Below are 25,977 nucleotides of genomic sequence, written 5' to 3'. Positions count from 1 at the left end.
GTGGAGATTTTCCAGGAACTTGGCTGATTTGACAAGGAACAGCTCGATCACGAAGCCCTCGAGTGGGAGACTATCAAAAGGCCCTCAGACCTGCCTCTGGCATTGCCTTAAGACATCCCTTATGGCTCTGCAATCCTAGGAGGCCCTGAGCTCATTCACACATATTCCACGAAGCCTTTATTTATTTGCATCAGGCAAACATTGATGATGCATTTTGCCTGAGGATTAAACTAAAAACCAAAGTTGGAGTGGCAATTAGCATTTTCAATAGTTAAAAATTAATAATAGGAAAAGATGTGAGAGCTTATAAATATCCTAACAGATACAATAATTATCTGCACTGCAAAGCACACTTTACTTTCACTGTTGTGAAACCATGAAATGCATGCCCAGCAATAAAATGAAAAAAGTGACATTTTTTCAAATACTTCATTCAAGAAACTGTTAATTACTAGATTTACACAGCTCAGCCTTTGCAAATAGTAATTGTCTATTCAGAAGACTCAGAACATTTTCTCTTACTGTATATCCGTTTTAAAAAAACGGAGATCATTCAAAATTGTACTATAAACAACCTGACGTTTTGAACCTAATTTCAGAGATAGTCCTGCAGTTTTGCAAGTTAAAAAAAGATTCTCTCATTGAGAATTCCACTCAGTTAATGAGAAATTCTTCCAGAGTCGGGATCTAAAGGGGAATACTTAAGTACCTTGTAGTACATTCTATTGACTTCTGGCAGTATGAACGCAGCTAATACAAATTCCAACAAGATTAATTTAGTGGGTTTCACTGCTTTTTTTAAATTGTGCATAAGTGATGAAGGAACAAGTAATACGTTTATTCCATGCTGAAAAAAGGAAGAAAGAGAACACAACGTTTCGGCCGTGGAGCCTTCTTCAGGTGTCAAGTGAAGTTTTCCACGGCCGAAACGTTGTGTTCTCTTTCTTCTTTTTTTCAGCATGGAATAAATGTATTACTTGTTCCTTTGCAGCCTATGCATGCTGACACAGCTACCCACCTGAACTATAAGTGATGAAGGATTGGTAATACCATTGCAGTACCCATAAATAGTCCAGATGCTAATAAATAATGTGCTCACATATTAAAACAAGCTTTGCATCTGTTATGTAGGGGGTAAAGTAAGGGAAAATGCAATATTCAGCTACTGTATATTCCATCTTTAACCTAAATATTAATTCACCACAGCTGCCTGAAGATGTGAGGAAAAAATCCAATTAAACAAAGAATGGCTAGATCCTTGATGCTTTTAATACCCAAAAAGTGTACAATATTCAGAAAACATCCCCCAAGGGCAAAATTCAAGTACTTGACATCACAGAGCAAAAAACAGCAAATGAAAACACTTAATTTGACCCCTCACCTGAGCGTAATCTCAGACCTTAATCATGAGCTTCTCTGACAATTCACTTAAATAGCTCACAATAGCTAGCTCTATCAGGGAATGCTCAAGACCTATTCTAAAGTGAAGGCAACAAGATAAGGTCTGTCAATTGTTTAAATATTGTTTTTTTTTTTAATTGGCATGTCTGATTTGCCATACTCCTTGTTGATGACAAAAATACAAGGAGAAAGAAGCTGAAAGCTGATTGAAGGACATACTATAGGATGCTGTTGTAAAATGTTGGGAGGCATTACTTGTCCTCAAGCTACAGGTTAAGGGAAAAAAACTTTTTTTCACACTTCAATTTACCCGTTGAAAATAACCTGTCTGATCTTGTGAAAATCGCCTCACTTACTGGTCACAAAGAGACCACTCTGTTTTTAACAGTGTTTATTTGCACTTTGTACTTAAAACACACCACCTGTGTTTAAAAATAAATGCTGTAGCCTTTGCATAAAATATCTGCTGTCTTTTATATTGGTTTTGCCTGTTATCATCACAACCACAGCCTAGCGTGGTTAGTTTCCTCATCTGAGAAAAAAGTGAAATATTTTAAATAAACCAAAGCACAAAATTATGTCTACAACCAATGCAATTAACTTCATCAAAAGAATAAAAACTGTGCAATTTCAGCCACATGCAGGTAAAATACTTTATAAAATATACTTCCCTCATCTGTAAAGATCTTGCAAAGCACAGCTGTAATAATGTTTATTGGGAATATGAGGGTCTTTGGAGAGCTACAGTCAACATTTATGTGGTTCTGTTAGTCTGTTAATTTAAATAACATACAGTATCCTTTTATTTTGCCACAGAATTACCCTAGGGAAAAGTCAGCACATGGGTTTGAAGTCAGTTTGTACCTCAAAGCCGCAATTACCTTTGAAGAACTGTATGGGACACCTTTAAAGCCACTAAACAACAAACTGTATAGACTACAGCCTTCAAAACAGTAAACCTAAAACAATCTAAGTATAATTTATTGTGATTAAAAGGATATTTAATCAAAGTTTCTGATAATGTATTTTGCAGAAGATTTGCCATATGTAATGTATTGCTCTAAAGGCAGAAAATCCTCAAGTGTGTAACAGAGCATACTGATTATGAAAGTCTCACTTTGCACTTATTGGCTTCCATATGTAGATAGAAAAAATTACAGTTTTCCCATTGCAGTAAAAAACACATCTTCCACGAACTGCCGTGAGGTGGAATTTTTCCAAATTAAACATTAACTTCCTAATTGATTCTGAAAAGAAAAAAGATGAGACTCTTTTATCTTGTCATTCTTTACATTTCTCTTTTTAATTTATAGTGATCAAGCTTTATCTGATTGAATTAAATTGTCTTGGCTTTAGAAGCTGAAGTAACAGTGATGAAATCCAATATCTCTTCTACAAATCAAAACAAAAGGCGACAGCAACTGATAAAAAACTGTATAAAAAGTATTTTGGATAAGGTAAACTTAGTTTAATAATTTTTAGGCATTTTTATTGTGCTGCCACAACAGATTAAAGATAATACATATAAACAAAGCAGAAAAATCATTTTTGAAGCACAGTTTACACAAGAAGAAGTGTTCAATACAAGCATGGGAATAAAACTATTCTGCTATGAGGATATATGATTCAGTGACATACAGGATGAAGAAACTTTATAACCCATGCAGGGGAGAGAGAATTTGACTAGTTTTGATTTCTTAGTGATTCAGCTCTGTTAACTAACAGTTATTTTATATGCATATCTTTCATTATAGTTAAATAATTCTCTAATTGTGAAATACTTTAATTTCACAGGTAGCTTGCTAGAGATTTTACAACGTGTTAAATGAGAGATACTATATAACAAAGACAGCCTCTCTTTATCTTAAAGTAACAATACAACAACATCCTACTAATAAACTATGAAAGCTGAGTAACTCTGCCCTTTTTAGGTCTGCTTCTAGGTGGAATGATAGACTGATGAAATCTTTCATATAATTTTCTATCCAAACCAAACAGCTCCTGTTGTGCAAGAATTCAGGACTGTGTGGAGTTAATTATTACTACAAGGAAGGGAATGCATTCCTGTAGATTTCAACACATAACACGACTGAAATCAACAACATGAAAATGAACCTCAACAACTTTCTGCGACTGTGTGCAAAGGCCTTACAAAGCCACCTTTTGTTTTAGTACAGCTGCGTAATACCCGACAGGATAATCCTTAAATGCAAAGGCGGATATTTAATGAGCTGTTTCATTTTGACTAACTGTGCAGTGGTTGAGCTTGGAAAAATAAAATTAGTTCCAACGCCTACAGCCATCCTCTCCTCCTCACAGTTACATGGAGCCCCACATGTGGACAAGTGGCATCCTTGTGCTGCTGCTCTCTTCATTACAGAGACAGAGCCCCCAGCTGCTTCCTACTGAAAACTGGAGACTCTCTGCAAAAAATATAAACTTTTCCAAAATCTCATTTCAGCTGAGGCATCCTAACTTCCATAACATCAATGGTGTAAGCCGTCATTTGAACACCACTGGGTGCACAGATCTTCGCATTGTAGGGCAGGGGGCTATTTAAACTCATTTCTGAATAACTGCCTTATAAATTAATATTTAAATTAGCTCCTATCAGCATCTGTGTACTAAAACTACTAGGTTTTCTTACCTACTAAGCAAAGAATATTGCTGATTCCACTTTCAGTACAAAGAAAATTACACGGCTCTCCACCAGTCATCACATGCTTTTTCTGAAAAACGTTAATGAAATTAACTGTCCTAAGCCACCCGATTACAGAACAGTAGAGAAACCTGCGCCTCGACCATAACGATCTGACAACGACTCAGATGAGGACGGGACCAGTCAGTTCCCACTCAGAGCTGTGTTTAGAGACACTGATGCTTGGCTCAATCAACCAAACCAGAGACAAACCATTTAGCACGGCATCAATGCTAGGTGAAGATTCACCCAGTGTCTTGTCATTCCTCAGTTTAGCATACTGTGACGATAACAATTCTACTCAGGAACTGAGAAATGTTTGGGTCACTTAAAAATAATAAAATGCCCTTTATATCAAGAGAGGAAAAAATCCCTTGCAGAAGATGTTACTGCTCTCAATCAGATATTTCAGCAGCTTTTCAAAATCAGAAATTGGCTTTACATAGTTCTGGTGTGGATATACTTTTCAAAGCCTGCTGTAATATATCTAAGCTTCAAAGGCACTGCTCAAGATTAAGACTACATGTGTTGTGGAAATACTGATAGAGGAAATGACAGACCCAAAAAACGTCTGTAATATTAACATATCACTCAAATGCTGGGAAATTTGATTTCGCTTCTGTCGAAGGACAAACAAGTTCCAGTGCAATTCTGTTTTATGAATGGGAAAAAATAAAGCCATAGTACTATCTGAATTCAGCATATGTACACACACATATATTGAACACAAAACCAGTCTTATCTTGATATCAGAAATCTACCTGTGTACAGTATATTTACTTGATCACATTCATACCAGAATGAATATATTAAAACATATGAACAGAAAACACATTAATAATTAATACATTTAATGAATAGCAAAAGACAATAAAAGGCATAATATACTGTGAATAAATATAATATTGGAGAGTGTTGTTTTTTTATAAAGCTCGCGACTTGACAGAAAAAAAGGTACTACTGAATTTTACTACAAAAACCAAAATTTAAAAATATAAACTGCAAGTCATAAAACTCTTGACAAAATATATATTTCTCTAGGTCTGAAACAGCATCATAACACCTTTTTAGTTATTTAAACTGATTAAAGGTTTACTGCAAGGTCTAACAGTGTTAAAATAAGGAGAGATAATATGCTATGTATCTCATTAATCAAAAGCTGGACTGGCTAACCTGGATGTAATCAAGATTTCACCCTCTAGAAAGCATGTGATGTGAGTGAGCTTCAGCTGAAATTGGATTGTTTCCTTTTTACACACAGAACACATACTTGTTTTAGCAATTTGTCATCTGTCCATAAATCATTTGTCACCTGGCAGAGTTGAAAAGGGCACATTTGGCTGCATGAACATTATTAATAGAAAAAGCTCAACCCTTGTACCTCAATATTGTAAAAGCACTTTAAAACTGGAGAAAGGGAGTGTGAACATGCTGGGTATCTTAAAATAGCTTAAAAAAATCTAGCAGGGATAAAATTATTTAATTTGATCCCAGAATTCTAGAGTTGCAGAGCCGCAAATTACCAGATCCCCCGAAAACTGCTCGTCTTTATATAAGTAAAATATGTAACAGACAATCATGATTTCTACTATAACAATGTTTTCAGTTCTTGTAATTTTATTCAGTTCTTGTAATGAAATTATAGTAACAGTAAAACCTATAGTCTGTTAATAGCAAGTCAATGACAATCATGAATAAATTAAGTCTCTAACACCTTTCAAACTAAGTCTGCTCACAAATAGTGTCACTAGTAGACAGACTCTCATACGAACGTAAGAAAAGTTACAAATGCGAGGGGCCATTCAATCCATCTAATCTAACTACAATTTGGTAGTAGTTAACTGATCCAAGAGTCTCTTCCAAATGTTTCCTGAAAGAAGCCAGGATAACAGCTTCATAAACATGGCTGGGTATCTTATTCCATAATCCCACAACCCTAAGGGTGAAGAACTGCCTCCTGCACTTCCATGTCGTTTCCACTTGTGTCCTCTGGTTCATGTTTCACTGTTCATTCTGAAAAAGTCCTCCGGGCTGACATTGTAAATGCCCTTGAGGATTCTAAAAAAAAACTTGTATTAAGCCCCCTTGCAATCTTCTCTGATCAAGACTGAAAAGGCTCAGTTCCCTCAGCCTGCTGTGTCTGGTATTCCCTTAAGCCCTGGAATGTATCTGGTTGCTCTTCTCTGGACTAATTTCAGAAAAGCTATATATTTTCTATGATGTAGTGACCATAAATTAAACAATATCATAAAAGAGACCTGACTAGTGCATTACACCATTTTAACAACGTTCCTTGGTTTCGATTACATACTTTTAACTATTTATCCTAACTATTTATTTGGTTTTAATTGCTTCCCCACTTCGTCTAGAAAGTGTCAACATAAAAACCTAAATATTTTTCATAAGTAACCTCTTCTGACTCTGTGTTTCTACATTAAACAATCTGCCAGGTATTTTACCAGTCTTAAAAGTTATCAAAATCTTTTTACATTTCATTTGCTGCTTCTACGGTGTTTGCCAGTACTTCACATTTCAGCAATAATGCACGGTTTAATCAGAACTCAAACCTCAACAACAGGTCTAGGGATTTTTTTGTTCTTTCTGTCCTGTTTTTTAGTCCATAGTGAAAGTTCACACAATTTGGCTAAAAACTGAAGACTAGAATTATACAGTAAGTAGTTTAAAACTACAATTGTGTTGCACGACTGGCAAAATTAAAATAGGGCAAAATCAACTTGGCCTTCTTTTTTCATGCTCACTATTCCAATGTCAGGCTGCTCTGTGAGTGTGGCTGCATTAAGGACAGGAATACGCATTGTCTTTTGGATCCTGGCCCCTGTCCTTCCAAAAACATTTGACCTTATCTGTCACGGGGCGAAATGATAAGCCCACCAGCTGTTTTTTTTATTCAGAGTCACAATGCATTCTCTTCCTTTTTAAGGCCACTGCCCCCCACCATCAAACAGCAGGGCTTAAGCAGTTGCTAGAACAGTATAAAGCTCACACAAGTATATTTAGCCCTGATCTCATTTATTCCTATCTCTGTGTGTGTACGCCTCATGTGTCCTGTCTGCTGCAGCCTGTCAACATTCCTCAACATGTTGACAACGCTATTAGTTAGAGCTGAAACTAAAAGGCACAAGAACACACACACAGACAGACACTTAGACAAAGCTTTACCCCAGACCACATCAAGAAAAGCTTGGTTTTCTTCATAAATGAAAGTCTAGCAATATCTTATTATTTATGTAACTAAGTACGCAATGACTTTAATATGAAAAACCTTGACATCAAAATTAATTTTCTGATTTACAGAGCAAAAACAAACAGGTAGTTTTTTTTTTACTTGTTTAAAGTAACAGAAAATGGCTTGCAAGTTATTTTTCCAAAGTAACCAGTAAACTGCCCCTTCCAGTGGCCTTTTAACTTCAATCTTTTAATATTCTTTTTCATATTTATCTTAGACATGTATTAGAACTCGTACAGTTTCTTTCAAATATATTTGAGAGGCTTTTCTATTATTTGGAATTTAGAAATCTTTGAAGACAAATATAGGCATTGAGAGGCCATATCATTCCAGATCCTGCCTGAACTCATAATTGAATCATGTATTATTAAAGCAAAAGAAAGAATCTTTCTCTAGCTCATGACCAGTATAGTATATCTAAAGGACTTTATGTTCTTATGTGAATATTTCTGGTTATTAGAAAAATGACACTGACACTCCTACAAACAATTAGAGAAAACAGACATTTATATTTTTTCAATTTTGCACATTAAATAAAGTTAAGACAGTATTGTTTTCTTTTCTAGTTATATATGATGCAAATGATATAGGTATAATTTGGAAAATCATGCCCAGGACATGGTACCAGAACATTTGAGTTTTCAGAAAAATGCTAAAAACATATTCTACAAAAAACTACAGAACATTCATGCAAAATCATTCATTGCCTCTGGAAAGTTGGCACATGAAGTTCTAGTATTATATTTCTACATTATTTGAGATGTGAGATCACTTTCTCTCATAATTCTTCTTCTAAGTTAATTGCTGTCCTAGTTGACATGTACAGTATATGATAAATACATACAGATGCCAGAGATACAAATTACAAGCATTCATTCATTGAAGAAACATACAGTGATTTCAAAGCAAGAATTTGTTTTTTACTTTTTCTGCACTAACAGTCCAGATTTCATATTCTGTTACAGAGATACAGTGGTAATTGCTGATAAAACTAAGGGAAAAAATGAAAAGACAGGAAAACAGATTGAAAAAGAATCTTCTAGAATTTATGCACAGAAGAAAACAGTCTGTTTTAGTTCTCTAAAGTGTCTTGAAAATCAATAGAGAATGTATAAACCATTTGCACACCACGCAATTCCTAATATCAGGTTGAAAAGCAATCATACTATTTATCCGATCTGCACAATAGATCTTAAATATATTTTTCATCATCTGCAATAAAACACAGACCAAATCTAATTATGGTCGTTTAAAATGTAAGCGCGGTGGACTTTAAATTATTCAGAATGATCTTATTATGAAGATAAATGAGCAAGTACTGGTAATAGGCAAATTAATTATTTCATGGATTTTAATAACACACAGTCCTAATTCCATCTCAGGATGCCTTTGGTTTTCATTATCATGGAAGACAAAAGACTGGGATATGAGAACAAAGCCCAGCTAACACATTTAATGAGAATAACCACATTTAGAAACAGGTCCTGCATATAAAGCCAACAGCACCCATTACAGGGAAATTAAAGTATTTTTTATGTTTTTATTTGGTTGATGTGTGATAGCAATGGCACCACTGCCTCCAGGGGTCTGAACACCCATTACCTTTTTTTTGTAATTAGGGCTTTAGGCATTAAAACAATCCCACTCTGATATACAAGACATTTAATATTTGAAAACTGCATTAAAGATCTTTAAAGGTCTGTATGAATAGTTAGTTGCTTTCAGTTTTAAATAATTACAACAGAGTGACTGGAATGGACTGATTGCATCACAACATTATATCATAGCAATGCTGCTTCAGCATTCAGCATTGGTATAATTAAGGATCATTAAGCTTCTTCGGCACAGGAATGATCCACAGCTCCTAGCTTCTGCTTCATACTATTTTTTAGTTTTTTTAATGTAAATGTACTATTGTAAAATACCGTATATCATCATCATAGGTAGCAGCTCTCATGTATCTGCCAAAATACCTCTTAGAACAAGCATGACTATCATGCATTTCCCATATCTAACCAAGGTCACTTCACTCTTATGCTGATTACATAGGGAAATGAAAAAAAATTAATCACAGCCAGCTGCTTTGTCTACTGCAACCAATTTCTAAGTTAATATCGTTTGCATTTCATTACAAATTCATTCTCTGTTGATTTATCATGCCAGTTCTGCAGCTTCATTCAATTAAAACAATGTCACAACACTTGGAGAGGAAATCATTTCAAACAGCCTGAGCTAAGGCCAAAGGAAAGAAATCACAACATTCATTAACCCCTGAGCTCAGGCACAGACCTTCACCACAGCATGGCAAATCAGAGCCTGACAAGGGGCATGTTCATTTGGAATTCAAGGTGGCTAGGCTTTCACATTTGTCAGTCAACCAGAAAATCTTTTCTTCCACTTATTACAAATCTTATTATTGCAATTATATATACAATTAAAGATAACATTATTACCGAAAGTACCATCGGCTTTTTTAGTTGTTCTTCTATCATGCTTTGGAGAGGAGCTTTGGGGATTTTTTTCTGCATTATTTTAGTGATAGTCTCTTTATTTTCTTTTTTATAAAGGGCAGGAATTAAACATTGCTGGAAATTATGCTTCTTAAATAAATCCCACCTTTGTTAGCAAGAACAAAATATGCTTATACGGTATGTGGATCGGTATTGTGAATTAATTGTTCGCAAAAGTGAAGAAGCTCCTCGTGGGTCTGGTGCAGTGCAAGAAGGCACCACGAAGGTATTATTTTATACTTGCGCAAGGTCATGTCAACCCTGACATGTGGACACCATGCCATGCAAGTCTCAGTTACTGTGGCAAACTGTGCCAGCTTTCTTTCCTGCAGATCATCCTCCCGACCACATGGACAAGGACTGAGACATATTTCACCTCCATTCAACTTTTGAAATATTTTTACCTTCAGAAAATCAAATCAAAGCAAAGTTTATAGTGTGAACTATCATTGCAGTTCTTCAGTATTCAGTAAACAGTTTTCCCTGTAATTGCTGATATGAAACAGCTCTTTTGAAATATACCCTTATTTGCAAAAATTGTTAGACCTATGCTTCATTCATGCTTGTACCTAAAAGACTATTTTATGAAATACAATCAACCCAATGAGACAATACTGACAGAACTTAAACAGACTCATGAGTGTGTCTGACCATATAATACAATACCAAACTAGTCTACATATACAGCAGCACTTAAATGCATCCAATTTAATATTTTAAAATGTAGAGGTTATGAGCAGGGAGCTGTGTCAGCATCAGAGCCACAGAACAACAACTAGAGGGTAATTCCAAGAGTAAAAAAATAGAGTAAAAATAGTAAATATAAAGTAAGAAAAAAAACAATGGATGCACCATGAAGACTTGTTCATATGTAGGAAAACATGAAAACCCTTCATAAGACCATATACAGTAACGTGGTTCAGCTGGCTCCAGTCACAATACTGAACTCTGTTCAAGCAGAATATAAGGTTTTTCCTCAAGCATTAATTTTTAAACCTTTTCTAGATTGTTAATGGTTTTGTTTTATAGTTACTTCAGAGCTTCTCTCAGAATCTTCAGATATCTTTACATCTTAAAACCAGAGCACTGCCTAAGGCTGATATAAAATGCATCCAAAATATATAGTATAAGCAGTCATGATTACTAGCTATTGGACAACAAGTAATTAACAAGTACTTAATCTGAAACAAAACTTTTATGAGCAGCTGTAATCACTCCTTACTCTCTTTATCAAACCTATGCAAACTGAAAACTTGAATATTTTTTTAAATACTTTAAATAAAAGTGACAAATGAAATTTTAAATCATGCCAAATTTTAAACATAAAATAGTTTTGTTAATGGGCGCTTAAAGTTGTAAAGTTAATCTACTACGTCAAACTACAATAAGATGGCATATTGTAAATGGATATAACTAATTTATGCATAAAGAAATCCTTTCTATTAGGCAATATTGTACTAATTTTTCCCTTTTCTGTTATTCCCCTCCAGACAAGAGGCTCATTAAACTGGAACAGGGGTAGCAGGCTACCAAAGGCCACACAGAGTGTACAAGCGGATAGAACAAATTAATTCCATTTATGCAGTGTTCTGCCCTAGAAATGCATAAAACACAAGACAGTTTATTGAGAAACCTCCCACGCCAAAAGTAATCCCTGAGTTCATCACCAAGTTAGATTAATTAGCGCTTTTTAAGCAAACAGTCCAGAATACAAGCAAAAGCTGTTTATCGCTCATGGCCTTTCCAACCCCGATCCTACTTCTCCTTCCCCAAATCCTCGAGAGGCAACAGAGCTTTGGATGAGATAATTGCGGAGCTCTTAGAATTTACTGAAAGAGCCGCAAAAGAGCTTTAAGAGCCCATAGTTTAGCATTAATCAGTACTAACAGGCCTCTTGCAATTATCAAATTGACTAGCTAATCGGGATCCTAAAGGAAGCTATTGGCAATACATTCTCTGAATTTCCTTCAGTATTGTGATTTAAATCCCTCCCCAACACACCAAAAAAAGCAATAACAACAAAAAATAACAATATAATATTCTGTTATCTGGAAATACTTTGTTACGAAATGTAACATGTTCACACTGCAGGATTGAAGAAAACAATGTACTTCCAGGACTTGAAAATACTCCCTGATCTACTAATTCTGATGCCTTATTTTATAACGGTCTTGAGAAAATGAGGTTCAGACTCTGAGAAGGTTTAAAATGTCTGAGGAAGCCGTTCATTAAGAAGAACCTCCCAGGAATTGTACAGCATTTAAATTCCCTCTTTACTGTGAAATATGTCATGCTCAGATGATGGGACAAAAGAGTTGCATTCACAACTAAGAGTGAAGAAGTCAAGTGAAATAGAACTGGAGTCTTGTGACATACTGTAAACGGACATATAATCCTCCTCAACCTTTTCGGAGACAGTAAAGCAACCTTCCCAATTCTAAAAGAAATTACAGACTATAAAAATTGTCATCTGCCATGAAGGCCATGTAATAACACAGCACAGTAGAGCCTTAAAAGGTATATAAAAAGTAATTTAATGTTGCTAATAAATACTGTACTTCTTAAATCCAAAATATTATACAATCCAGAAAACATTTTGGGTTGCTTGCAGAAATATGTTCAAGTCCTTACTGCGGTTTGAAAACCTTCTGAAATACAAAAATGTAATTTACACTAACAGATTCAGCTATCCTCACATCATTCCCTTAAATATTTCTAGATTTCTCTTAAGCCTTTGTTTTTGTCTGTTACTGGAGAAAACCCCAAAATGATTAAAAATTACAATTACAACAAAACCCCTGGGGTAAAACGCACAACATCTGGGCTTAAAAAACATCCCTTACAGAACTGGACAAGCCTCTGTTTGTAGCTTAATGCTTTTGACAGCAAGTGAAGTTCAGTGGAATTGGCCTGTCAATTAGTTCATTTTGGCACTCATATCTTCAGATTTTATCTTATTAGGACAAAGATCCTGGTACGTTACAAAATACAAAACACAAATATATTGGGAACAGAGCAAAATGTGTTCCATACTTGAAGGAATTCAATCTGGGCTCTATTCCTTGCGTTGCTTTTGACATTCGTAATATTCGCATGATCTGACAAGGAGGCGCAGACTCTATGCCAACGACCTCCATCCCTCTCAGCTACCATTTGTCACTGCCATGCCACAGGCTGGGGTTAGTGAAGGTTTGCATCCGACTCTTATCAGTGCTTCGTATAACTGGGGTTTCCGCATTGCTGCTAATGCACATACTGTAGCAGCTGCCCTGCAGCAAGCTCACCTGCAAGTCCTCTAGAACAATGCTCTGTAGCACACTCTATCCATGAGTGCTGAGTGCTAACTGCTCATGATGAATGCACTTCGCAATGCAAAACGAAATCATTTTTGGATGAATAATTCTTACCCCAACCCCCCCCCATTCAGCATGATATTTTGTTTCCAAGTACAGTTCATTGGATAAACTGAGGGAGGTGTTCTCTGCACGGTCCTATTTATGAGCTTCTGAATTCTTTGCATCTATTTCTGGATTAATTTCTGCCTTTATTTTTTATGCAGATTTAAGCTGAACTCTCACATTCAGAACAAGAACAATGGCTGGCTATGCTGTATAATATCTTCTAGTCTTTTTTAATATTATATACTGTAGAAGATTTATACTCGCCTACAATATAAAGAGGATGTTGTGCACAATTTTTACTTATATTCTGCATTCAGCTTTCTATGTATTACTGCTGCAATCCAATAAAAGAGTAAATAATGTACTGTTCTCAGTGTTATTGCAGATACATAGTGTGAAAGGCAAATGTCCTCATGCACTTGAAAAGACAGAAGTGTACTCTGTACAATTCCAAGTGTACTCAGTACATGATCAATGTGAAAGAGAAACAATCTGAGGACATTTCCCCTGGAAGGTGACGAGTATACTTGGCAAGTACACTGTACTCAGTACATTTACAAGTGCACCCAATGCGAAAAAGCCCTCAGTGTAACCTGTTATTTTTACTTCTTGCTACGCTGTTTTTTTCTGCTGAAGAAATGCTTGTGATGATGATTAATTTGAAAAGGAGCCCCAGGGAGGGGAATGAGACTCATGGCTATGCATGTCAAGTGAACATTTAGAATATTAAAGGGAAATAACATCTTTCAAAACTAAACTAGTCACCAGCTTTCCTTGCTGTACACACAATGTTTCAGTTACAAAACAATTACTGGGCTCTGAGTGTCTTCAACCAGTGAAAGCACTCACTCTGACCAGGTGGAAAGCAACAGCTCAGATGTTGATGGTTTGAGTCTGGGTGGCCTCATGAGTTGCCAGTAGATGAAAATGCCCAAGCAGGAGCTCCTGGGAACTACCTGGGAACCATTAATGTTGTTCGACCAGGACAATTCCAGGATTTGTTCCAGTTCGCCATGCAACAGCAACTCCCGAGACCTGTCCAGAGCTTGCAAACCTGTCATTGTATCAGGGACAGAGGCAAAACTCCTCCAATTAGTAGCAACTCTCCTATGAGGCGCCACAGAGCTCACAACATACCGCCAGTATTAATGATACCCAGAGTCCAAACTTATTCAAGTGCTACTCACAACTGCAACTGGATTTTAAGCAAATATGTCTAGCTGCCTGATACCGTGTACAATAACAGTGGTAGCTAAAATTGTTGTCTAATGAATGAATCCATCTTCATTAAGTGCTGTCTGAAATGGAATTAAGCTCCAAACTCCTAATGAGTTTGCTTGCAAATGCACTGAAAAACTAGCATGAATCCACAGCTGACACACATGTTTCAGATAAAGTGGAGATCAATCCTAACAAAAGGGTTACCCAAGAGTTTTCACCTAATTTGTCTTAATATCAAACCAGATTGTATAACAAATACTGTACATCTCTACTAGATACAATTATATTTTCACTAGATATCCCAAAAAATAAGAAAATTATGATATTCTAAAATAAAAAATAAACATACCCACCATGAGATATAATGGTATTTGGCAAATAAAAGAATTGTGAAGATAGTAAAGTGTTTAATTAACAAGAATATTTTACAGGAAATCTTATTAAAATTTGATGTGCTGTGGTAATAGTACTAGTGAGGCCTGTAAACACTACTTCATTCACAGTCTTACACAAGCAAAGTTGTCTGCATTACACCGAACTACATCCCTGCAAAGAGTACAGAGATAAAGATAAGATGTATAAGAAATTATATATAAATAAACATAATGATAAAGATGTGAATTTCTGCAAAGACAACAATCTTGTAAGCCACTATTACACAGAATACTATTCACAAGACAACACAATAACGCATCTAAGCATTTCTTAGATTCAAAGTACTTTTATTCCAACTATTTAAATATTACAGTAAATCCTGTTTAACAGAATAATGTGGGGAAAATGGCGTCTATTATTGTTGAATGTTCATTAAATCATTGTTTTTTCAGCTCCAAAACACAGTATTATATGAGAAACATAAATAAACAGAAAACATACAGTATGGACAATCTACTGTATCTACAGTGTATTATCTGTATCATAATATACTGTAACAACTACAATCAATATAGTCAGAGCCTATTGTTCATGTGCCATTTTACCATAAAAACAAGCTTTTTATATCATGTATTGTAAATATATAGAATAAACAGCATTAAAGCAAACATAACGCTGACAACACCCATCATATGTAATTTGCCTACCCCTATAGCAAGTGCTCTATACTTTGTCCATCATGGAGGCAAAGTCCAGTGTTTCTGATTTTAAAGACAAACTTCCCCATAGCAGATTCTGTCCATTAAATCCGAAGCCTGCTTGGGGGGAAATTCCGTTAAACCAAGGGTAGAACGTAATCAGAAAACAACTGTCACCGAGAGCACTTAGTATCCTAACTGCCATGCTGAAAAAAGGGACCTAAATGAACTCTTTATCCTAGGGTAGTGAGCATAAAATAAAGTCTGAGTTTTTTACATTTTTTATTCAGAAAAAAAAAACTTCCAAGACAATGACGGCAAGCAGAAATGAATATAAAGCTTATTCAAACCCCTGAGGAGTTTGCAATAAGCTCATGGTATAAAAAAACGCTTGTACTATACAAAATGTTTAATGACTTCAGCTCCTCAAGTAAACCCACTCCTTTTTGCATCACAAATGAGAAAGGGAGAAACTCTCCACCTTCAAGCCCGTCTCCTTCCCACAGCAACTGTCTCTCCAGTACTACTCAGTACCGCCCTGCTGCTGATTCTGGGGCACTGCGTTTATCTTAAGATCGAAAAAACAACTTGCTACCTGTTCGTAATATAACTATGGATTAAGACCGCATTCTCTCCTGGAGTAAGACATTTCCTTTAAGCTTGGAGTTTGTTTCCATATTCTTCTCTCAAGTCTCAAATTTGCTTCAAATCAAATTTAAAAGTCTTACTGTTAGCGATGAATAACATATGTTTGGATCTGTAAAACACTTATTTTCCAAATAGATAGGGAATTATTTTTTTAATCAGTAACCAATACAATTTATGACTGTGTAAAAGCTGTAAACGCCAATTAAAAGGGATCCACAACGCTGCAGCTGTTTAATGTATTTTAAAACTGACAACTGTCTTTCTGTTCTGCAGAATTAAAGGGTCACTGGTGTAAAATTTATGTTGTGTTGTGTATTCCATTTAATTTGTGAGGGTCTAAAAGATTTTTCCGTCTTACATGACGTTTATCTCACCCATTACATGAAGAAATCCTCCCTCGCCATGTCTTTGGAACCTCTTGCAAAGCACAAGTGGCTAATCCTAATCAATGTTTACGTCCTTGTGAAATGTCTTGATTAGTGCTGCTTTCAGAGGAGCAATAGCAATGGAATGAGTTAATTGGGATCAATCTGCTCTGAGCTCACTTTGCTCCCCTGGGTAAAAGGGCTTAAGTAAAGATGTGCCAGGGCTGATTATTAAAGAGATTAAAGAAGCAGGCAGACACTCCTAAAGACACTTCAACAATGACAAATGCATGTATCTATAATGCTGCCTATAAGATATATTTTGGGAAATGCTCTTCTCTAACATTAATCTTGCTATTTGGGCTGGCAAAGGGTTCTCCAAAGGTATACACTCAGAAGTATGAGGAAGCTCTTGATTCTGAATTATCCTCCTTATTATTCTGTACTTCATGTCTTAATAGAACAACTGCCTTCTTGAGCCGCTAACCTGAGGTTAACACTTTTTATGTAAATTAAAAAAGGGAGCCCATTTTGAACTGATAAAACAACTCTTCCTGAAGTTTTGCAATGAATACACTGCTCTTGCACTTACGCGCACACCTGTGGGGTCTAGGTGTATCCAAAGATCAAAGACCAACAGGCAGTTTGCAGAAACATTAGAAATAAATGAGCTCACAAAGGCCTCTTTCTTCAAAAAGGGAATAAAGCAGTGTAGCAGCCATGGGAACGTTAAGGCAGTCTTTCTTCCTTTGTGGGACATGTGACAAATTGTATTTACTTTGACAGCTAATTAAAGATGATGTCAGAATGGAACCGCTCCAAGCCACTTTTGATTTAGTGATGCACAGGTTCATGCAAAAGTTTAAGTTAAGCTACTTAAAAAAAACTTAAAATTAAAAATTAATAAATTGAGGCTTCTGTAGCGATCAACTACCATCTTATTAGGAAATGTTTTTAAGAAAGAGGGTATTCTGCGAGGAAAATACTTACATCAGGATATTCTTTTACAGGCACATAAAGTTTTTCTTGCAATTGAACAATAGGCCCCACAGCATCAGGTAGTTCTGAGCTCTTCTTCTCTGTGCTGCCGTTTAATGTGTCATTGTACATGTCCTTTCGTACTCTGCTGATTTCTGAAAAAGAAGAGAAAAAAACTCAATATTACCAACTTGCATAATATAAAATGTGATACGTTTCCTATCGGACACAAAAAAAATCAATAAAAGGAATCTGAGGATACTTATTCCTTGACTTATCATTGTGAATATCAAAAACAATAAAATGTGATCCCACATTTAACATATGTACATAACCACATCCCAGACCAACATTAAAAGTCAGAGGTAGTGATCATGTAGAAGCCAAGCAAAGGTTCCTTCACTTAATATTTGGCAATTAAATTAATTTGGTTAGAACTCAGTAAATTCCTCAAGCAACAGACTTGTCAAATTGTTAAGGGGTTTGGCACAATTTTACAAACTGCAGTGTTTCTTTGCAATGCTTATGGTATAAGCTCAGTTTGCATCCTGAGGACAAGACAATAACCTACTCTGTTGCCTTTATCTTGACGAAAACATTCTTCAAAAAACACAAATAACTCAGCTATAATCCTGAAATTACAATGCCTTCATTGTACTCCAAAAAGGCACCACTGACGTTTCTTTTTCCCCCCTGTGCAGGCAAACATACAATCAAAGACAGACACTTCCATTTATCGAAGCGAGATTAGTTTCTCTTGCTTAGCCGAATGCATTCCACAACATGCATTCCCCTTATTATCTCGTTCTCTCAAGCGTCCTGGTGCTGCCTCCAGCTAGGAGCATCCAGGACAAGCCAGGCAGAATGATGGATCAGCCGTCACCACTGGAAAACATAGGAATTCACCTTGCAGCCACCACACACAGCTGAGGAGGCTCCTTTCTCCACAGCTGAGCACCCTACTGCTCTCTGCTCTATGCACAGGATAGATGTTGGCAAAAGAAGTCTGTGCAGATAAATAATGGATTTCATTGTTATTTACATTAGGTTTTGCTGCCTAACTAAATAAATTGTAATACATTATTTCACCTTCTAACCTTAACAACTGGGGTACCTGAGAGGCATTCTAAGCTTAGCTGAATGATAGATGAAGCAGTTTGCTCAAGTGCTAGGAGCTTATTCTACTAGTTAGGTATCCAGCTGTGAGGTAAGTCAAGGGCACAAAGTCAATGAACAGGTGTTACATCTGCTTTTGTATGTCATGTCCAGACGAACTGGCACTGGGGCACGAGATTTCTCCATTCAGATACAAGGCTACAAGTCATGATCGCCGACAGCAGTCTGACAAGATTCCCAGAGGGGCTTATGAGATAACATTCCTTCAAACTCATTGTATACAACTGAATGGCTTCCTAAATGGTATAACATGCATGGCCCATAAAAGGTTAAGTGCTCCCCATAAACTTTTCACAGAAATTCAGCACGTTTATTTATATGAAAACTATAACCTCAACATAACCTCAATAGAAGAGATTTTGAACTTCTAGGTGTGTCAAAGATTTTCCACTAGCTGCACTAAAGCAGTTCCTAACAGAACAACATTAAAGTGTATGATAAAGCCCATGCAATATTTACCAGCATCTATTTCACCTGACCTTAAACACACTGCATTTTTTATGCGGCTCTCCACTGCCCATAGGTCACACCAGGAAACTGAAAAACTGGAGAGTAATAATAACTATAATTACATGTGATCTAATCTTTGATTTAACAGAAGAGTAATAACTTCCATTTCTTAAATCAACTGCATTCCTCCCCTGAGGAGGAACGAGACTGCTTTAATAAGGTGGGAATGATAATTAAAACCATCAACTTAGTTAATATTTCATAAAAGACTTTAAATATCCAAGTCCCCAGCTACACTGCACTGTATAATGCTATTACTTAAAAAATGAATTCTCCACAGCAATTCACAGGGGCAAACATTGGGGAGGTAAATGGTTTAATTACAGTGAAGTTGAACTACAGGAGACACCCTGGCTCGCAGTCTACGGTTCAATAGGACGGACTAATTACTTCAGACATAAGATCCTATATGAAATACTGTAAACAGTGTGAGTTTACAACATGTGTGAATAAATACGGACTAGTACATGTGGGTTTTCATTAACAATAATACGATTAGTTCACAAGTCTCTTTTTATTAAATCATGATTTAAGATTCATTTAAATGTGCTACTGGGGGAAAAAAATCCCATCTGGAAGATAACACACACACCTCATTGAAACAGACACCTCAGTGGCGGAGTAATAGCTTACATTAAACCAGTTCAGAATTTAAGCACAAAATACAGTATAAACCAGGAATACGATAACATTTTTTCATATTTCCAAAACTGAGATTGGCAAACAAAACACCATGTGGTTAAATCTCACAGAAACGATGCCAAGGTCAGACCACACTGGTGAACCAGAAACATCTTTGATCTATATGCGAGAGGAGTGGCTTGGAGATGGAAGACAGTGAAAACAAGGTGAGTTTACAACCGATTACTAGACTGATCCTTTGCTCATCTGGGTACAAAAGCTATGCGTGTGTGCCGCATGTGGCAATAATCTCACGCCTAGCAATATTAAAGGACTTCACTCAATCACCTAGTTAAAGACACAGAAGGATCGACCAATGTTTAAAACTCTCACCGCCTGGGCTAAATATACACCATAATTAAAACTCAAGTTTAATGGGAACCTTTAATTCCCATTAGGTTTACTGAAGTAGAAGCATTAAAGGGGCCTGCTCTGTGAAGTAGTGAATTAATAGCAAATGTTCAAGCTCCAATCTTGTAATTTCAATCACCCTGGCTGAAATACAGAAAGTTTTAAGCACTGGCATTCATTTTCATTTAACACCCAAAACCACTGCACTGTAATGATGCAACTAAGCAATGAAGCCTTGAAAAATAATTAAACACCTCTTTAGTTTCTTCCGTTTCCCTTCAGCAGATTCTCATCATCCTCCTGACCACACATGACACGCTCGTCTTTTTTTATCTTCTAAGTTATACTCTTACTCCATTGTTTTCAGTCATTTCACTGGTCTCTCTATTATGACAGCAGCTCACCAATATACAGAAGTATTTTTCCCAATAACAGTTTTCAAAAGCCTTGTGAAAAAGGAAGTCTCCTGCCCTGTGGTACTTTTTCCAGAAAGTGCTCCTGGCGAACATACGTAATTATAAAATGAAAGTGCTCACAACCGTTTTGTCTGAAAGAATTCCTAATCTTCTCTGTTCATTATATGAAGCCAACAATCGACAGAGAAATGAGTACGCATTGAAATTTTAAATCCTGCCTTTGATCGGGTTTCAGAAAGGTTTCCTACCTTTATGTCTATTTCATCCTCTACATAAAACAACACAAGAACACCTTGGCCTTTCTGACATTGGCACTCTAGACTGAAAACCATTATCTAACAGGCTGTCAAAAGCTTAAGATTTAATACAATGTATGACAATTCTCCATTAAGGCAATATGTATATAATGAAAATAAAGTTTCTTCCGTTATACTTTTGTTGTTTCCAAAGCCTGCTGTCAAGAATTTAAACGGCTGCCTAACCTTAATCATAAACTTAATGAAAAGTAAACACAGGTGGGTGGAAGGGTGGTTAGTATTTCTGGCTTGCAGTGCTGGGGCCCTGGGTTCAATTCCAGATCTGGGGTGCTATCTACGTCGAGTTTGTACGTTCTCCCTGCATTACCATAAGTTTCCCCTGTGTGCTCCGGTTTCCTCCCACACTCTGAAAAAATACTGGTAGGTGAATTGGTTTCTGAGAAAACTGGCCCTAGTGTGTGTGTGTGCGTCCAATCCAGGTATTCCCCGCCTTGTGCCCACCGCTCGCCAGGATAAGCTCTGACTTCCCCATGAACCTAAATTTGATGAAGCAACAAAAAAAAATCGATGGATGGATAAAAAAAGGTTTACGGCAAAGATATGAACAGCACATTTACTATACGATATAAAATATTACAAATTTTACTAATGAAGTATTAAGTCTTCCTGTCCGCCTTTGAAGATTTTTTAAATTTATTTACTGATTTTAAAGACTAGCTGGTATGTTTCACTTCTGACATGGTGACGTCGTAAGCAACACATACAGTACAGTAATTGTGAGTTATACAATCCCATTTAGCATTTTGTGTACCATAAGGTGGAATACAAAATACCTGAAAATGTAGGATTTGAAGGATTTGGTAAATTATTTTCATCACCTTAATGCTTTACCATAAACTGATAACTAGCTTTTTATAAAAAATTACTCTCCATATTTCTTTTTCTTTCTTATTATAGTTGTGTCCAGGAGTTCAGCTGAGGACTAGGTCTTAGGATGATTAAACTGTCACGCAGGTGATTAATGGACATCACTTTTAGTGATTTGTCAGCTTTCTGGATCCGAGAATTCAATCATTTTCTTTGGGTTGCTAGCCTACAGGTCCACACAAGTTATGCCACTGAACACTACAGCACAGTCTGTGTCAACTGCGACTGGAGGAGAACACCCACAGGCTCTTCTCCTGCTAAGAGCTTTCAATTGACATTTGAGTGCATTCAATGCCATGGGCAGAGTGCTATATTTCTTACCATTAACGTTCATTTAACATTTTATTGGCTTAAAAATGCCAAATCTTATCGGCAAAATTGTTTACTCCACAATTTGCCAAATTCTTTTTCCAAGAAGAAACTATTTTGGCACTCTGAACATTTTTCTTTTTAGGTATCCATTTTAAAGACTGCCTCTTTAAAAAGCCTGAACAGCACTTGGAAGTACAAAGACGGTAACCTTTTTGCTTTAATTTGTAAAAGATAATCGCCTGAGCTGCAACACATCTGTGACAAAACGGTTTTATAACACTCCTAAGCGGAAAACTATTACTAGACAAGCACTGAAAAAAACAAAATATAAAAAGCAATAAATTACAAAACATATGGGTTGAATATACTGACCAAATTCAAAAGTTTAAACCTTTATCTCCCCTTAGCTAAATTTTAATTACTGCCAATCACAACAACTGGGAAAAAATCATTGCACTCGAAAACATGGCAGGTTATACAGCTCACAGGGGGTGGTGCTGCCTTTCTGGACTTTCTGTATATCGGAGGAACCCTTTACAGGTGATTTCATTATCAGGTCCCCAGGATGGAACACAGGAAACTGGTAAAACAGTAAAGCATCGAACAGGGCTGGGCCTCGGAATGATCTTTCCACCCCGCCACATAAATCACCCCTCACATTATCCCCATACTAATCGTGCACACAACAGATTTATTTGATAAGCATGAGGAGATTTTTAAACAGCTGACTCTCCTCTTTTTAGACAGGTCATTAGAGGCAGAGAGGACAGGAGTCTCTCATTCTTCCTACCACCACCCATCGCGACACACAAACACGCTGTGCCCCCCCCCCCGGCCTCTGCCTCTCCTGACACGCACACGCACTGTCTTCATTAGGTCATCAGAGCCGTTTTAGTCACACCATCACATCAGGGCATATTTCTGGAAACGTTTCGCTGCCTCCCAATTCACAACTGTAATTTCAAAAGCAAATCACAGGGTTAGAAAAAGTAATACCACCCCATAGGCCAGATAGAATAATAAAAACATCTTGCGTGGAACTGAGAAAAAAGTAATGGAATACTTTTTGTAACAAACAAGAGTAAGGCCCTAAAAATATCATGAGTCATAATTCCAAAAGAGGATTTTACTTTTCTAAACTACCGTACTGATTTGGAGGAATTTCTGCCATTTCATAATGAATAGATATGAACTTTATTACAAACAATCTACTGTATATCTTTAGATTGGAAAAAAAAACTAATTAAGGTTAAAGTAAAAAACACTAAGAGCGGTTGTAATAAAATTATGAATTGGAATATATATGAAAAAAATACTGGTCTATTATCTGCATTCAGTACAGAAATGTGGGATGCCAACTTGATGAGCAGATGGCACTTTTCAAAATAACCATGTTCTGCAAAATATTGCTTCTTATTTTGAAATTGTGTGCTATAACCCCCACTGTGTATGAAAATGATGTTATGTTAGTAATTAATTTTTTCATTTTTTCATGTGAATGACGAGAAGAAGGCATGTTAATTACTCGTCAAGCTTTAAGTGTTACCTGCACAATGTTTATGTCATATACTCGGAACGGTGAACACTGATCTCACCATTAATTTGATTTTTTGTTAGAAATAGTTCTTCAGTCACCTTTCACAAACTCACTTTTCTGTTGTGTTTTGCATTTTTTTAATTGTTCTGCTGATAAGATCTGGTAAAGAATCTGGTTTTCATGTTTCAAGGAAAAAAATGGCGTTGCTAACACAATAATAATAAGTAATCAGCACACTGATTCATCACTACCAGACAGTCATTGCTGTGGCATCTTCAAGCTGTCACACACTGCATAATGAGACAGAGCAGTTAGGCCTAAGTATTTTAAACAATGCCAGTGAGGAAATGCCAATAAATGATTTGCACTTACTCTTGTCAAAATAAAACCAGTATCATGCAACTGAATAAAGGAAAAAGTCACTTCTGATGTGGTTCTTCAGTTATCATTAGACATCCATTATTTTTTTAATTTAACAGTCCTATTGCTTTCTGTACATACAGCCCTGGTAATAATTCACTGATGCACTTTGTTAGTGGGTATTAAATGACACACATACAGTACTGTACATGGAGAAAACATATGACAAAGGACTCCTGCAAAATGGAGAAATCTACTTATTTATGCTCTAAAGATGTTGCACTAGGCTGCAACTGTTATTTGTCTAGAATATTAAAAAAGTAAAATGAAGTCACACTATATTATAAAATAAGATGTGCTTTGTAGCCCAGTAATTAATTTTTATTTATATATTGGTATTCAGTCATAATTACTGCATTCAGTCAATCTTAGTTTAATTTAAAGCTATGAAGAAGTGCTCATTTCCCTTGGATATGTTTTGAAATACCCTCAAGACCTGTAAATCAATATCCGTAAAACAAAGCTTAAAAGAAAAAAAAACATGCCAGGGAAAATTCAGTTTGTTTTCCCTTAATTAACTCCATTCCTGTATTATACAGCAACCCCTTCTGGATTTGAGAAATATGAACAGAGTTTCTGTAAAATTAATTCAGTGAGACTTGCTGCTTGGCTTCACAGTACTATAAAGGCAGAATACTCCCAAGGTAAATTTCAAGGTAGTTTGCTCCACCCCATTCTCTTCTTCACTGTGAAATGCTTGTTAATTCTATATATTTCTGGCTAAGGCTGTTTCCCATCTCACTCTTTCTGCTCTTCTATTAAACATCTACATAAAACAATTAAAAAGACGCTGGAGTACCATTTTTATAACAAGTGCAAGCACTTCCATTACCAGTCCATACTCCAGAACTGACACTCCATTAATTATATGACCATCAGTGGCATCACTAAAACTCACCAGGCCATTAATTTGGTGTCATGACCTAAACCAAAACCCCTTTAGCGTAATCAATATGTTTAGTGCAAGCTATTGCAGCATCTGTTTTATTAGATTGCTGAAATACAGAACTAGAAAAATCTCAGCTAACAGCACAGTTGCCGAGTTTCCTAGTAAAAGCCGGCAATTTATTTGTGGCATTTATTGGTCAAGGTGACATTTTAAGAGTGACTTTTCTCTTTTGTTGCCTTTATTAGGAATAATATGAAATTGCTTTGACCCAGCCAGGCCAGCAAAGTTTATCCTAAAACTCAAAAATGTTGACACTGTTTGCAGTGACTATCGTGTGTGTTGAACTACTTTCAAAGTAGTGCGAACACAGTAGTAAAGATGCAAAACAAAGCCATCTTGTGAAGTTTAGGAGACACGAAAAATAAAATGATTGTCTTTAAATGCTTCCATACAAAAAGCCACATAAAACAAAGAAATAAATCTGAAGCAAAAAATGTACACATTTTGACAGTGAAACATCAGAAAAACAAATTAAATTTAAAAAAACAACAGCACAAATCATATGATTTTTTTCTGAACCTATTCTCTCATTGTATCATTAACAAAAGTACATATGCATTGAGGCCAGCAATATGTTATTGGGAAAAGTAAGAGAAAAATGATTATTTGGTCAAATTTCAAAGCATTAATCCTGAAAGGCAAGATTCTCAATATGATTTCCATTCTAGCTCTTTTAATTTATCATACCCCTTTGATACTGGTACCATGGCATCAAATATATTTTTTATCTTGAGCCACTTAGCTCATACATTAAACAGTAGAAGTCCATCTATTTTCTTACCTGACTGATTTGTAACATTTTTCATTAGATGTTAAAAGCAAATTTCTGTGTGGAAACAATTATGACCATTATGGGCTTATCACAGTAGGAACCTATTCGGTTATAATCCTAATTAGAG

At 36.1% G+C, this 25,977-nt stretch overlaps 1 protein-coding gene across 6 annotated transcripts in view; it reads right to left on the bottom strand.

The window, feature by feature from the left end:
* LOC148646321 (KH domain-containing RNA-binding protein QKI) overlaps positions 1–25,977 on the bottom strand; it is a 131,606-nt gene that overhangs the window by 79,093 nt on the left and 26,536 nt on the right. For all 6 annotated transcript variants that reach the window (XR_015927876.1, XM_088609603.1, XM_088609602.1 and 3 more), the window contains exon 2: positions 17,555–17,697. Coding sequence is in view for 5 of the 6 variants with exons in the window: in XM_088609603.1 (XP_088465729.1) it covers positions 17,555–17,697 (143 nt within the window). In the remaining variant the exon portion in view is untranslated. The remainder of the gene's footprint in view (positions 1–17,554; positions 17,698–25,977) is intronic.

This window comes from Lepisosteus platostomus, chromosome 17 (assembly GCF_059453375.1).
Source record: "Lepisosteus platostomus isolate fLepPlt1 chromosome 17, fLepPlt1.hap1, whole genome shotgun sequence".
Classification (NCBI taxonomy): domain Eukaryota; kingdom Metazoa; phylum Chordata; class Actinopteri; order Semionotiformes; family Lepisosteidae; genus Lepisosteus; species Lepisosteus platostomus.
The sequence above is the reverse complement of the archived record's forward strand: the minus strand, read 5'-3'. Positions and strand labels throughout refer to the sequence as shown.